This window comes from Sesamum indicum, linkage group LG8 (genome assembly GCF_000512975.1).
Source record: "Sesamum indicum cultivar Zhongzhi No. 13 linkage group LG8, S_indicum_v1.0, whole genome shotgun sequence".
In the NCBI taxonomy this organism is placed as follows: Eukaryota; Viridiplantae; Streptophyta; class Magnoliopsida; order Lamiales; family Pedaliaceae; genus Sesamum; species Sesamum indicum.
The window spans coordinates 14,877,520-14,893,355 of NC_026152.1; the positions used below are offsets into that span (position 1 = coordinate 14,877,520).

The 15,836-nt window shown below is 31.9% G+C and overlaps 3 protein-coding genes across 4 annotated transcripts in view; 1 reads left to right on the forward strand and 2 right to left on the reverse strand.

Moving 5' to 3' along the window:
• Positions 1 to 656, forward strand: part of LOC105168778 (succinate dehydrogenase subunit 5, mitochondrial) — a 2,777-nt gene extending 2,121 nt beyond the window's left edge. The window contains exon 4 of the mRNA XM_011088926.2: positions 293 to 656. Coding sequence (XP_011087228.1) covers positions 293 to 349 — 57 coding nt within the window. The 3' untranslated portion in view covers positions 350 to 656. The remainder of the gene's footprint in view (positions 1 to 292) is intronic.
• Positions 978 to 3,091, reverse strand: LOC105168779 (HVA22-like protein a). Of its 2 annotated transcripts, XM_020696243.1 has the most exons (6): positions 2,964 to 3,091; positions 2,778 to 2,861; positions 2,658 to 2,684; positions 2,000 to 2,122; positions 1,405 to 1,651; positions 978 to 1,325 (listed from the first exon to the last, which is right to left on the reverse strand). In XM_020696243.1, the coding sequence occupies exons 2-6, from the start codon at positions 2,840 to 2,842 to the stop codon at positions 1,242 to 1,244; spliced, it is 546 nt and encodes a 181-aa protein (XP_020551902.1). In that variant the 5' UTR covers positions 2,843 to 2,861; positions 2,964 to 3,091; the 3' UTR covers positions 978 to 1,241. The 2 variants fall into 2 exon arrangements, with proteins under 2 accessions (XP_020551902.1, XP_011087229.1); XM_011088927.2 differs by having other exon boundaries at positions 2,778 to 3,080.
• LOC105168780 (NAC domain-containing protein 100) lies at positions 6,531 to 8,671 on the reverse strand. The gene is made up of 3 exons (XM_011088929.2): positions 8,153 to 8,671; positions 7,280 to 7,557; positions 6,531 to 7,205 (listed from the first exon to the last, which is right to left on the reverse strand). Exons 1-3 carry the CDS (start codon positions 8,337 to 8,339, stop codon positions 6,681 to 6,683), a joined length of 990 nt encoding a protein of 329 aa, XP_011087231.1. The 5' UTR covers positions 8,340 to 8,671; the 3' UTR covers positions 6,531 to 6,680.

The window sequence follows — 15,836 nt, forward strand, 5'->3', positions numbered from 1 at the left end:
TTGCTTCAATTAATACAACATGCATCAGCCTGTAGATATGTTTATTTTCACTGGGACTTGAAAGAACACATAAACTTAAATCATCAGATAGAATTAAGGAATGGGTCATGTGGAGCTTGCTTTTCTGTACTCAACGTCTTAGAACTGAACATGTATGATTGCCAAAGTTGATAAAATTTGAGTATTCAGAAAATGCTGTTGCTGCTTTTAACACACGAGGAACTTCTTTAAATGTGTTCTTTTCTGCTTTTGATCATGATCATATCCTTTTTCTGTTCTGAACTTGATGCAGGTTACAGTCCTGGGAACTTCTGGACTCTCTGGTTCTTATGTTGAGCAAAGGGCATGAACCTCGAAAGACAGCCAAAGGAATTTTCTTTTCATGTTTGCATGACTTGCGGAACAACAACGCCAATACAATCTCTAGATAAGTTTTTACTTCCAAGTATATGGTACTTGCAATGTGTTTGTCATAGCTTGTTTGCTGAAATTTGTCATTCCAACAGTTTAGTACGATAATAATGATGGCCAACTTCTGAGTTTCTGATGGTGTAATTTGTTGGCTGAAACTTTAAGTTGGGATATAAATAGCCTGACTCGAGGGTAATGGATCGCTTGTTAAGGCATCTTGAAATGTGATTATAGGTTGTTTTCAATCTTCTTGTGATTACGGCATCTCATCTTGCCCCTTTTCTTTAGCTAATTATGAAGTATATTGGTAAAAAATGTTTGCAGGGAAATCAATGTTTTTGCTCATTTCCTGTAAATATTTCTGTAAAACAATGACATTAAGCCTACACTATAATATGAATCCCATTTCACTAGTTTACACTTTGTTTCTGAATAGCTTTTACCACATCTCCATAAATAGTTTTCATTCAAGTTTGGGAATAGAGATTATCAAATGTCAAATCATTCTGTCAATTCAATCGATCGAATATTGTAAGTTACCAATCCAAACATAGATGATGTCTAAAATGTCAACATGAAACATAAAGAACGAAAATATCCCAAACAAAAAACAGTTGCATTTAAGGTTAGCTGAACGCCTGAAATGTCTGCATGCATTCAATTATCAAACAGAAAAACTGCCATCAAGGCATCTTATTGTGATCAGCAACTTGCATTACATAAGAACACAACCATCCCTGAAAAACTAAGTCAACGCTGAAAACATAGTCCTATAAAGCATCAAGTTATCGGCACTGACGGGCAACACAAAGTACTATAAACAACCATGGTCAGTACCTGAGGTCGTCCTCATATGTATAGTTGTCATCATAGAACGCGTGACTGTTAGTTGTCGAGGTTGTCTCTCTATTACCCTGCACAGAGAACGTATCAGATCTCCAGTTGCAAAAATATATCAGGGAATAATTAGTAGAGAAGCAGTTCATTGCATACCCTGTGAATCATCTTCTCAAATGCTTCGGTTCCATTTTCTTGCATATATTTCTCTGCTGCGGTTAGGATGTCATCAGGCTTGCTGAAAGAGTCCTTCTTATTGGGGACATACCATATGTTGACAGTCTTTTGTCGGGTAACAAGGTATGGCCGGACAAAATGCTCGTATACATATGCTGCTCCACTGAAGTACGGTATCACCAACCAGCAGGTGAAAAATAGCTTTGCGTATGACCAGAAAGGAAGCCTAGCATGCATCGAGACAATAACATCAAGCATAGCTGTTGATGTATGACTGTTCTATCTACAATAAAGAGTTTGAATATTTGATGTTTGAGATTTCTCAACTTATAGTTGGATATCTCAGTTTCATCGAATTCTTTTATTCCTCTTTGTTTTGTTGTACAAATTCTCTTATGTGAGAGCTTAAACTTTTAGATGAGGTGGTAAATCAAGAACTTCCGACCAAGAAACATTTCATCCAATATTGAAACAAATGAAAACGCATATTCGTAAACAGTACAACATAAAATATGTGAACCTAGAGATCAAGGTAGAAATTTGACAAAATGTTGCCATGAGAAATGTAGCATACCATTCAATGAGCTTTGCAAAGGTGAGTTCAAAGAGAGTAATCATAGAGTAAAGAACCCAATACGTGAGCCATTGCTGATCATCAACGGCTGATCTTGTCTCGATAGCCCTAATTGAAGCATATCTGCCCAAGAATTCAAAATTTCACCGCCATTAACCCAAATCACCCTCAAATCATGATGCATACAAAATCAGAGATTGCATTTTCATTTTCATCTAACATATACTCGTCATTTCTATAGATTTTTTTCTTAAATAAGATAGATGATGTGATTTTTCTATACATGGCACATACATATAAATGGAATAAATGATGCAACATGAATATAGTAGAAAATTCAATCTAACAAAATTGGTAGGCCACTCTTATACTTAATTTGGGTTATGAATTTAAAAATATTGATTCCGTATTAAAAAAATCAATTGAACTTGTTCAAATAATTTCTAGATACAATGAATTTCAAATACTTAATCTCTTAAACTATTTTTTAAGTCATTCTGGTAAGTTTGAAAGCGTTTCCTCAAATCGTCCCCTAAAATCCAAATCGTTCTATCAGGAAACATGTTGAAAATTCTTCCAACTCTCAGCTCAGACAACATGGAGAAGCACTGAAAAGCTGAAATCGAAATGTAAAGAACAGAAAAACAGTGCAACTTACAGAGGATAGACCAGACTAACCACAGGCCTGCAATGTTCAAAAACACAAACAGAAATCACATAAACATATCACCATACTTACAACATAAATCTACAACCCCAATAAAAAAGCAGAATTTACTCAGCAAGAACGTCAAAATTCTGGGCCAGCACTTTGAGGAAGCCTTCGGCTCCAGAACCCCCCATGTCCTAATTGAATTTCCTCCTGGGACAAAGTGGGATGAGAGGATCAGGAATTTGAAGAGACAGCAAATTAATGTTAGCGTGTGAAGTGGAGTTTGGGTGAGGATGCAGTTGGTTGGCTTACAGTTAATTTCAGAGAGAAAAGGTAAAGAGTAGAGAGAGTATGGGGGTGGAGAGTGAGAAAAGCAGAGGGACGGTGTTGTCCTAATTTTAAAGTAGCAAAAGTGGTAAGCACTTTGCCAAAGCCGAAGAATCCCCTGATGCTGATGTAAACTTCTGTAAGGACTCGTATTTGCTTTTTTATTGGCTATAAATGTCGATATTCTTTTATTTTTTAATAACCAGAATCAAATGTATAAATATAAAAATTCAAGTTGTCACCATGATTAATTAATATTTTTTATGATTCCAATTATAATCAAAGTATTTATCTTATTTTTTTAGCTATGTCTAATATGTTTAACTATAGCTAATGTTTTTGTTTCTTGTGTTAAAACAACGACCAATAGGTTGTTGTATAAACATAATAAATTATACATTTTTTTTTATTTTTAATCATAATAATTGACTAAAACAATCATATTTCTCGTGTGATTCCTAAAATTTAATAATTCCCCACTTTCATACGGCCTACCGTGATGATGTCTGGACAATCAATTTTGTCAAAATACTTTCTCATTCCCACTACAACATGGGATATTGACATCATTTGCAGTTAGTCCCTTGATACAGATTTAAACCGTCGCATGTTGGATTGCCTAAAAATTGTTGGCAGTTTGGTTGTTTGCTTCCCAACATGAGCTTTCTCTTACGACGCTGGAACACTAATTAAATTTTAATTTGTAGGCTTGTTTCTAATGGTTCAACACAAAATTAACCTATTCAAAAATGGCATGTAAATTATATTGAGTTTTCTTAAAATTTGAAACAATTACAATTTTCCTGTATTATTTAAAAAATTATAGATATCCCATAACAAAATGGGGTGAGTGGAGGCCAAATACAGCAGATGGAAGGTGGTGGCAATGCTGTGCATAATGATGCTTGCGATCTTATAGCTGCTTGGAACGAAGCCCCGCCCGATTCAACCCCATCGCTTTATATACGTGCTCTTCAATTTCCCTGTGTTGATAGCTGTCTTTCTCATTTATATTTTTTCATACCTCCAAGTCTCATTAGCTTTCCTGATGGAGATGCTTCAGATCATCTATATTTGTATTTAGGATAAATGAGATCGATGCAGTAGAATTGAAATGATGGGGTTCTCTTATTACATTTTGATGTCACATATTTGTATTACATCAATATGCGATTGATATGTGTGTCTTTTGATAATTAAAATATATAATTAAATTAAATTATAATTTAAAAATAAGAGTGCGTATTACCATACAACATATAAACGCTGTGACACCATTGTCTAACACCTAGGTGGGATATAACCTACCGCATCAAAATGGAATACCATGGACACGACACGCGGTTGCTTGAAAACTAGCTCGGATATCCCTAAATGTGTATGCTTTTTTTCTTGTTTTCGACTCACTTCTTAACCCCTCCCCCCCTTGATTTGGTGAAAGATTCTCAAAAATTTGGTGGACCACGAACTCGAAATGGTTAGATAAAGATGAATTCTCCAAGAATTCAGTGGAGGCCCCCAGTGGTTGGAGGGTCTACCAGATCCGGTGGAGGATTATCTCCTAGAAGTTGGAGACATGTGATTCGTCGGGGGCGATTGGAGTTTGTTGGGGATGAGGATATCTTTTAGAGATAAGGATGCCTTCCCAGATTTTAGGTGAGGTGGTTGAAGAGACGTCTTCTCGTAGTTGGAGTCCAAGTTTTTAGGGTGTATGTGTTACTTTTGGTTAAAGGAGCTATGTGTCCCCAAGAGGGTTGCTAGTCCTTATTTGATTCTGTGAAGTGTGCCGCCACAGATCCTACGTAGATGACACTTAGACAACTCATGAACGCTAATGTGATATAAGTTTGACTTTGATCGAAGGATTTCAAGTCTCTAAACTCTCTTATGGACTTATGAAACCTTCTTAGATTTGGGTCCTCTTGAATTTGGGCCAATTGAACTTTTTTTTGGACAATTTAGTTTTTGGGGCCCCCTCCTGCTGACCTCCCTAGGGGCTCTACCTCGCTTGCTTTCCTAAAAATGTCTTGGGCCCTTACATGAGTTGAGCCTCCTAAGAGGCACCTTAAGTTGCATTCCTATGGGGGATTTGCGATCTCTTTTTTATTTTTTTGGATCGTTTGAAACTCTTAAGGTCAACCTATTTTTATGGGCATGACACTTGACATATATATTTACGTAGTTTGTTTAAGAAAATTGAGATCACACTTCAAACAAAACAATATAAAAACTTACATTTTGACCATATTAAATTAATATTTATGATTTTAGTTATCTACTATAATTTCTTTTTACCATAATTCTACTCTGTGAATACTATTTTGATCTCGTTTATATTTAATTACTACTCATCATAATTTTTCATCTTTGGCCATAATAATTAATTAGGGCAAAAATGTAGTAGCATGTGAAACTAATTTGCATGTTTACAAGTTGGATGAATCTTTTTAGTGAAGGAAAGCTCAAGTATAAATGTTTCTTTGAATCTCTGTGAATAGGAGGAATTTCTTTTTCATAAAGGATTAATTAATTCATTCAACGAGGGGAATGTCTCAACCAATAACTTCGCCCGGCAACATATGATGCAAATAATGATTCAGTTCAAAGTGTTTGTTGGCTTCAAGACTGGCTGATTTTGGACAAAAATCTAGTTCATAATTGACTAATTAAATCATACCGATTGCGAGGAGTAGATGGATAAACTTTTAAGGAATTTGCAAATCTCGTATTTACATAGGTTGTATAACTTGTCTTCAAGCCATGAAGATGAAGATTAAATTCCCAAAGATGCAAAAAGACATAGTAATCTTTAACTCAAGAAAGATAATTATCAGAATAACCAAATTTAAGTCAACATTTATATAAGCAACTTTCATATCCTGGATGAGGTTAGACTTTCCTGCCTATTCCTTAAAATCAGTAAGAACTCTCATAATTTCGTGCACTCTTTTAAATTAAACTTAATGCAGCTCTAACTTAATTTATTGTAAATTATTGGGGGTGATAAAGGAAATATTGACCAAAATGCTCTTCAAAAATAAGAAAACGCTCTTCAAAAATTAGAAAATGCCCAAACACTTCAAGAATGTATGTCTTTTTGTGCTACTCGACCTGCTTGACCTGATGGCCTAATGTATCAGCTATTGATCTAAAACCCATCCAAGGACTACTTTGTTGACACGTGATCCGTACGGATGCATTTATTAGATTGAATCTGTTTGATATGTACGCATTTATTATTATCAATACATGAATGGTCCATTTGACAAGTATACATTTATTATTTATCAGATTAAACTCTGTGAACCTTAAACTGACTTAAATTTTAAAGGATTTTAGTTGAAGGTCACCTCAACTAGCTTAATGCTTTATGTGCATGTCAACCTTACTAGTTCAATTTGAAATACTAATCAAGACTTACACTTGAAGTCATCATTAGGTTATCACTAGACCACCGTAAAGTCGCCGTAAACCTCAACCTGAACCGAAACAAGAGGAAAGAATGGATGGACCGGGATCACCAAAAAATAAAAGGATAAAAACTCAAATAAATAAGAATTACTACAACTTCATGCCACATAAAAAAAATTCTACATAATTTCTATGCACAGACAATCATTTTCTGATCATAATAGCGAAAAAAATATAGAAATGTATTATTCTATATCGTCTACCTTTCTTTCCCACTATTACTGCTAAATTTCAGTAGCTCCAAAAGCAATCAAGATCATGTGGCCCGACCGAGGATGATGGAGCTTCCTGTTCTTCAAAAGATCTCTTTCCCATTCCAAGATTAGACACAACAGAAGAATTTTCAGTTTCCTGGGAGACACTGACCCTTTCTTTCACTTTTCTGAATCCCTGATTCATGTAATTATGCCCATAATTCCCGACCAAAGTCCTGAAAATTGATGAATCCTGGACTGGAATTGATCCGGGGAACCCGAACCCTGTTTCCCCCTGTATTTGAACGAATTGTCCCCTGGAAAACGGATCAGGCTTAAAACAAGAACCCACAGGATCCGAAGAGGATTGTAAAACGGAATTGCTGAAACAGGTGACTGAATCTTCCTGGATTTTCTGGGGAGTTGCAAGGGAACTGGAGAAGCAGTGTACGTGCTCTGGAGCCATTTCATTTCCTTGAGAGTCCATTCTCGTCAGGCCTGATATGTGTACCTTTTGCCCGCTGGAAGTCTTCTGAAACACCCTGCTGATCACCCAGTCATTCTGCAGGAGAAAGAGACGGAAACTGATTTCTTGATTGGAACAGGAAAAAAACCAGGGAAGAATTTTGTATTTACCTTCGCTGATTTTGGAAGGTTTTGGAGATGGAATTTTCCTTCTAATCTGTATTCATGATTGACCCAATTGGTTTTTTCGCCTTTGGGAGCTCTCCCCTTGTAGAAAACCAGAGTTTTCTTCATTCCCACCAGGGCTTTCCCCCTGAATATGTCTCTGTCTTTTCCAGTGGCTTTCCAGTACCCTGATGTTGTAGCCCTGTTTGTTCTCGTCCCAGTTGGATATTTCTTGTCCCTCACACAGAAAAAATACCATTCCTTTTCCCCGAGTTTCGCTCTCCCTTCATCAATAGACATAAATTTTCATAATTAGCAACCCAGAAAATGGGAGGAACAAAACATATATGCAAAAACTAAGGTTGCATTTGAACCGCAGATTTTGAATATTAACTTATATAACAAGCTGAATTTGAAAAACAATACACTTTCCAAATCCTTCAATCTGAAAAAAAAAAAAACAAAAACAACAACAAAGAAACACATAATGAAAGAACTATGGCTGCATTTGGACGGCAGGTTTTGAAAAAGAATAAAATAAAATGGGCGCTGACGGGTTAAATCATCGTTGTAATATTGCATTATTGAAACAAGTTGCATTTAAAAAATTCTTTAATTCCAAAACCCTTTAATCGTGAAAAACAAAAAAATAGAAGATACGCATATATATAAGAACCATGGTTGCATTTGGATGACGAATTCCGAAAAATGACTTGAAACGGTGCTGACTGGGGAAAAATTCATCGTAATTTTGCATCATTCAAACAAGCTAGATCAGATAAAATCTTAAACTCCAAATCCTTCAATCTGAACGCTAGTTTTTGAAGGGAAAGAAAAAAAAAAGATCATTCAGAGCAAGAAATACTTGAGCAAACTCACAAGGCAATTCCCAGGGCTCAACATTGTTCATGTCCACCTCTCCAATGGCTACAGCAGAGAAACTGGAATCAAGAACCTTCTTCGACAGATAATGAGTGATGAGCTCTTCATCCGTCGGGTGGAACCGAAATCCAGGGGGCAGTTCCATGTGATCATCTCTTTTGACAACTCCACGATTGTTTTCCATCAATTAATTCAAACTTGACAGAAGAAGAATCTGAGGTTCAAGAAACTGGTGCAGTTTGACTTTAAAGCTGAACCAGCTTTCCAGGCTCCTGATGTTCAAGCTCTGTGGAGAAAAGCTTAGAAATGAATGGATTATTGCCCAACAGTTGCTAACTTTGAGAAGTAATAAAAAGGGATTCCAAATCCAGCAAATAATTGGGTGGAAAGTGTATGGATACTGAAGTGGGAAAGAAAAGGTAATTGAAAGTGAGGAAAAAATGGGAAATATGGAGAAAAAAGGGAGAGGAAAATTGAACTCAGAGCTGAGAGGAAAGGTTGGAAAAAAGTGCAGCGCGAGCAACAGAAGGCCAATAAATACTCGGTGTTTTTCCGGGGTGAAAGACACGTGATTCTTAAGCAAGTGAAAGGTTGTTTCTGGAGTTTCTATCATATGAATCCATCCTGAAAATATCAAACAATGAATTATATAATATTAATAGTAGAATTTGCATGTTTTGGTATTTCAAAGCTCGATCTACATAGGGGAATCCTTTGTTTCTTCTTTAATTTTATTGGGTATATCTCTTCTGGAAAAAGAGGGTTAATTATGTTTTATCACCTATTTTTCACACCAACAAAAACAAGAAAAAAGAAAAAGAAAAGACAAACAGAAGCCCTAAACTTTTAAAAGGAATTTTTGGGTTAGGGGATTGTGATGTCCTTTTTCAAAAGTTTATAGGCAGCATTATTCCTTTGTTTTGGTTTAAGAAACTGTTTTGTAATTTTTCACATGATAATGCCCAAAATGACCATATATATATATCAACTTCACATTTAAGTCAAACTTATTGTCCAAAAATTAGGTAGCTCAGCTTGATTTGAGTTGCTCATACTAATATTGTATATAGATTGTGCCAACAAAACTTCTTATTTCTAACCCTTCTTTCTTTAAATTTTGACCAAATGCCTCTCATCTCCAAAAACTCTATTTATCAATGTAAACTCACACTAAAGTCAAATCTGAAAAAACAAAAAAAAAAAAAAAAGAGAAACTCAGATTGATTTGAGCTATTAGTAAAGATACGATCTGTATATTGTAAATTATAACAAGTAAATAATTATTTTTTTCACCTTCTTGCTTTAGCTATATATTGCGATCAAATTGTTATTAAGGTCAATTATATTTTTCCATACGAATTATGTTTATTTTTATATTTTGACATCGATTTTTTTTTTTGTTTTTGCATCAACTTACCATCCTAATTTTGCGAAATTTGCACTTTGTAATATATGACCTTTTCTTAATTAATTTTTCTGCTAAAAAAAACATCATATATTGTTCATATGTAAAAAATATCACATAACATAACTGTTAAATATCACATGTGCAATGCATGTAATGTTTTTTAATTATAAATGATAAAGTAAAAATTAAGAAATAAAATATTTGCATATTTACTTGTATCTATACCTAATTTTTACAATTTTATATCATATTAATTTGCAGCGCAACATGAAATAGATTAACTACTTATGTACTTGTTTGTAATGAGACGTAATTTGTGTCCGATTCTAATTATTAATGCAGCCTTACCAGCTTTGTTAATACAATGGGCTAGCTAGCTAGAATACGCTGAAATTTCAAAACATTTTCATATCATGTCAGATGCATTGCGTTTGGACATATACGAGAGGTTTAAGCAGTACTATGTTCGATACGTCAACTGATATATATTTATTATTAAATGAGTTAAAATGTAATTGATGGTGTGTATAATACATTTTATTAACGCATCAAACACATTACAGTAACGTGTCGAAACATATTTTCAAACTCGATGCATTCTTTTTTGATATACTTTAAACTACTTCAAGAAAATTGTAAGTAGCATCTAAGTCTATTTTTCTTTTTCTATAAAAATATTTAAATAAAATAAAATTGTCTTGGGTAATATCATATTTTAAAATTTCAAAAAATCATCATACTATATGTTGTTTTCCTCACATTTATATTTGTACATCACAAATTATCAATAGATTTGATCAGATCTAGTTTAAGTAAAAAAAAATTTGACTTATGTTTCTATATATATAAAACAAATTTTTCACGATTGAGTGTTTGAAACATGTTCGATTCAGTTATTTTAATTAACTAATCCAATCTATATGCATAATTACATACTATGTTTCAAACCAAGTCTTTTATTGAACTTTTTATAATATTTGCTTTTCATTCTAATCTAATTAATCCTTCCATCTTTTAAATACATTGTAAATTTGTAATAGTGTATCATCCCTTCTATACATCTTTCTATGGTACATGACCATATACTTAAAAAATCCGTCAATAATTAAAAAACTAATGACTTCGATAATTTTTTTAGACACAAACAAAGTAAGAATAATAACAAATCAACAAAACATAAACAGAAAAGAAAAAACTACTAAATATATCATCAATCAAAAAAATATCTTGCATTAATCGATATTGTCTTAGTCTAGTAATGGGGTTGATATTTTATGAACTAATTTAAGGTCATGAATTGAAGTTCTACTAGATTATGGGCATTTGTCTGATCACTTTATGTGAGTTCTTCTGTAATTTATATAATTTTTATTTGTAATTGAATATATCACTCAATTTATATAGATATGATGTAATTATATGATTATTATTTCTATCATTAAAAAAAAAGAATAAACTCTGGAATCAATAATAAAATTTTCATAAAAAAATCATGTATTATAAGATAAATGTCGCTGCCATTGGGACAGCATGTTAGTTTAGTTATGTTGATCAACTAATTATTAAGTCTAACCTATGGATAATCACATACAATAATTTATGAAATACAGATATAGTCCATGTTCGTATATGTCTACCACACATCCCTTAGCACTAATAAAGGAAATTGACAGTGTCGACTTATAGTATGCAACCTCACCTCTCACTACCTGATGCTTAGTTTAATTGGCGAAGTTGATGCCTCGATCATGTCATGAATTCGAACCCTACCTTATACGTGGGATGTTGTTTTTACTGAATAGTAGGTGTGTTGTTTCTACTATAATAGTAGGCTTTGATAAGATCTAGCTCAATTGACAAAATTAAAATTTTATGACTCTAAGGTTTTGGGTTCGAAATCCACCAATGTATGAGATGTAAGTGTTTAGCTCAATTAACGAAATTAAGATCCCATGATTCCAAGTTTTTTTGTTCGAAATCCATAAACGTATGAGATGTTAGTTTACTTTAGTAATAGATGTAATTTTACTTTCACAGTCTGTATTAATTAGATATAATTATTTGATATTAATAAATAGTATATGATTATTATTGTTGTTGGTAGTTGTCAGATCTTGATGTTATAATAAAAAAAATAATTCATAGTTTTTATTTCAGAAAAAAAGAAAAATATAACTCACCTCTCAAATGCCAATTGTTTGTATATATCTATCCATCGAAGAACATTAAACTAATTAAACCATGGTTAAGTTAACTAACTCAAGGGTTGACTATTAATTGTGCGTGGAATTAATAAATAAAATACAGAGCTAATTGGTAGATGGCTTCTTTGGTTCCAACATGTAACATCAAAAGAGACACCTGACACGTGGCATGCACGGATTGGATCAGAAGCCGCAAACCATGATTAAATTAAATTATTATTAGTAGCTACTAGAATTAGGCAATGCTGGCCTCTAATAATTCTGAAAATTATTGGAATCATTGACCATTTCATTTTGGCTAACTAAAATTTGGTCCATAAAACCCTCTTTGTATTTTCTCTGTAGATTTATTGTTTGATATTTTTATTTTTTATAAATCTTTTTTTTAACACTGTTACAATATTTTTTTAATTTATAATTTGATCTCTCTCAATATATAAAATTATTTTTAATTAAATTATAGTATATATGAAGATAATATTTTCTTTTTTTATATAAGATTCTGTCTATGTGGTTAAATGTAAACTTATTGCATGAGTCAGTGTGATTATGATAGGTTTAGAGCTGTATAACAAACATATTTAATAAATAATGGATCGTAAGGAACAATAATATATTATTAATTAGCATTACGTATTTCAGTATCATTCTAGTGGCTATGCTTCTCAAGTAATAGATTAAATATTATGACATATATCCGATATGACAATTTCGATCTTCTATTATAAAATGGCATTGCATTATGTATATATTAAAAAAGGCTTAATACATATATATATATATATGTATACATATGTAATATGAATTAGGATAAATTACAATGAGTTTCTCTGAAATTTATTGTAATTATTAATACATTCTTATTGTTTGAAAAATTATAAATATTCTTTTAAAATTATAAATATTTGTCAGGGTATTTCTAATTTTAAGGATAGATGTAATTTTTCAAACAACAAGAGGGATTTGTAATTATGACAAACTCAGAAGAGCATATTTGTAATTTACCTATAAATTATATATAATAATTAGTAAGTATATAAAAATATAACTACTTGACAAAAGATATTCATAATTATGTGAAACCTCAATATTATTAGTTCTAATTATACCCTAAAATTAAATTATGTAACCATGTTATTAATTAACTTATTATTTCAAGTATCAAAGTGACATATAGATTATCTCTACATGACGTCGGATGTAATTCTCTTGATTAATTGACTAATCATGAACTTCAGCTTAACTAATATAGAAGTGTTAATTGATTAGGTTAAAACATAAAACCCCTTCACCTCAAAGGTGATTATTCAACAAATTAATTATAAAGTTAAGAGTCCCAATATATGAATTAATATGTTATTGTAAATTATAAAGTGATGTATAGTTTCGTTAATTATGCTCAATTTCTCAGTTTCCGTAAATATTTCAGTCTCGAAAAATAAAAAAAATTGATGATGTGTTAATAGGAAAGACGTAATGATCTAAACGGTATTTTAAAGAAAATCGTATATAAATTAGGTAGACATGACTGTAAAGATGCAGACCGCGTACCTGCATGAACATCAAAAAACTGATCTGTTTAATGATGTCAGAAATTGCTTCAAATATGCACTAAATTAATGAAGCTGTATAAAACCTGCAGCAAAGCATATGCTACTTCTCTACCAATCTCACAAACCCTATTAACTATCTGCATCCAGAATTCTTCCACTGCTACAATGTAACTAGGCTGAAATATTATTTAAGTATTATTGATCTCCAATTATTACAAGTACATGGTATGCAAAATTGTTTCTGACTTGTAATAAAGTTCTGAAAAAATATAGTTGTGCTAGTTAGGTGCTGATATGCTTCAACTAAGATATGGAGATAAAATAAGTAATCTTCTCCAATGAGTTAGGCCAACAAATCAAAATTATTTAAATTTTACTTGGCCGATAAATGATTAAATATAATTTATCTCTTGTGATATGGGTAATGTGTAAAAGGCTCGTTGTAGAAATTAAAAAAGGAAGGGGAGGGGGGGAGGAATCTCTTCTGGTGGATTCAAGCCATAATCCAGTTGAAATATCACGGACTCACAAAAAGAAGAAAAGTAAATGATTGGTTTGGTAAAAAGATTAGGCGAATATTGCTCATATCAGCCGAAGTAAACATGATCTAAGATATTTTCATTTATAGAGAAAAAGTTAAATTTGATGTTTGGGCGATAATTTACTATAGTTAGGCTAAATATTGAAAAACGAATTTACTTTTATAAGATTTTGATACCTAGGACCGGTTCAATTACGGAAATTTGGTTCAAACTATTTGTTGTAATTGAGCAATTTTATAGAATTACATTATTAAGTCAATATTTCAATAAAATGAATGAGTGAATGCTACATCGTTCAATTACTACATAAAATATAATTAAGAATTATCAAATAATAAATTAAAATAAATTCATATAAAAATAAAATCATCACACATGTTTAGCGGAATTCAAATTCATAACCTTGAACTAATTTTCAACTTTTACGGACAATAGAATGATCAAATTGATTATTAATTTAGGATTGTTAAATGCATTTTTCAAGCTAAGTTACATTATTCTTTTCTTTACTGTTTAGAACTTCATTTATACTATATATGCATGAAGTTACAAAATATACTATATCGGTATGTTAATATTACAGAATTTTTAAAATTCATTCCGATACTTATACAACTAGCTAGAAAAAGAGGGGGATTATGAGATTTCTCCTGAAATATGGGAGGAGGTAATAAATAGCATCTTTTATCAATTTAATTACAATTTTTTAAGATTTAATTGTTCATTTATTCATTTTTTGTTGATAATTTGATGTTGAAAGAGGGGTTGGAAGATGTGAAAATTTGCCAGTGAGAATTTAAAGGTAGTGATGTTCGGCTACAATATATTTAGAGTCCATTTTTTATCAAGGAAAAGCCCATAGAGGCCCAGCTCATAAAAATAAACAACACAGGGTGTGTAGAGAGCGAGAAAAAAATAATATAGATGCAGGTCGCACTGTTAGCACGATGATCTGACCAACTGAGCTAATAGGCCGCTTGCTCCTCTTTCCATGCTAGTTTTACTTCTACAGAAAACAAACAAATAATTTGAGCTTCAGAATTCAGATATTGCTAGTTACATATAAAGTTCTATGTTTAAACATTATGGATGGTATTGGCAAATTGATCAATCTAACCCAAAGCTAGTTGCATAGGATATGATTCAAGATGTGTTGTGAATCGAATTAGGTTAGCTCAATCCAAAATCGAATTATTTCAATAAAAAAGTAAATTGGTTCAATTTAAGTTCGTTTAGAATAAGACTGATCTTAGGTCGGTTCCGAATATTGATATCCTGAATCGGGCCCAGACCATTTTGTCCTACGCTAGGTTTGTTGGGCCTTTTTTTTTTTTTTCATTTAATGCATATTATATATTTTTTATTCTATTCTTTTAAGTTGACTAATTAATAAGTCTTTTTTATACTTGTGGAACTCTTGATTTTTTTTTTTTATCTTTATTGCTCTATTTCTAAATTTTTAGTATATTAATTCATCAATCCTCTTTGTTTATTCTTTTCAAAGTTTATTTTAAATTCTTTTTGAATTTATTATTATCTAATTATAAACTTGTTAGTCAAATTATTATTTTTAAGTTCATTCTATAGTCTAAACTATTATTTTTTTTCTAATTATAGATTTTTATGTGATTTAATTTATTATTTGTTTTATAAGACCAACAAAAATTTAAGTAATTGTTTAAAATAATACCTTAATTTCACAAAAAAGAAATAAAACAGGCACATTCAAACTTGATTTGGGTTTCAACCAAACCGGTCTATTTATCACCCCATAAGCTATCATGAACAGTCTTGTATTGGGTTTTTCGAGTTGCTTTATGTCAGTTTTGGAATGGTCCGACCCATTGTGCACCTTGAAATAGGACTGGAGGAGTCCCATAGAGGACATTTGTCTAAATTTATTTAAAATATTTTATAAGGTTATATATTTATAAGATTTTAAAATTTTGAAAATATTAAATTTATTTTGAAAAC

What these genes read in the sequence shown, in the direction of transcription:
- LOC105168779 (XM_020696243.1), bottom strand. Translation starts at nt 2,842, where the DNA reads ATGGGGGGTTCTGGAGCCGAAGGCTTCCTCAAAGTGCTGGCCCAGAAT. An exon ending in AATTTTGACGTTCTTGCTGA is followed by an intron (nt 2,685 to 2,777) that starts GTAAATTCTGCT and finishes TGAACATTGCAG; the next exon opens with GCCTGTGGTTAGTCTGGTCT. An exon ending in GTTAGTCTGGTCTATCCTCT is followed by an intron (nt 2,123 to 2,657) that starts GTAAGTTGCACT and finishes ATTCTTGGGCAG; the next exon opens with ATATGCTTCAATTAGGGCTA.
- LOC105168780 (XM_011088929.2), bottom strand. Translation starts at nt 8,339, where the DNA reads ATGGAAAACAATCGTGGAGTTGTCAAAAGAGATGATCACATGGAACTG. An exon ending in TGAGCCCTGGGAATTGCCTT is followed by an intron (nt 7,558 to 8,152) that starts GTGAGTTTGCTC and finishes CTATTGATGAAG; the next exon opens with GGAGAGCGAAACTCGGGGAA. An exon ending in ACCTTCCAAAATCAGCGAAG is followed by an intron (nt 7,206 to 7,279) that starts GTAAATACAAAA and finishes TTTCTCCTGCAG; the next exon opens with AATGACTGGGTGATCAGCAG.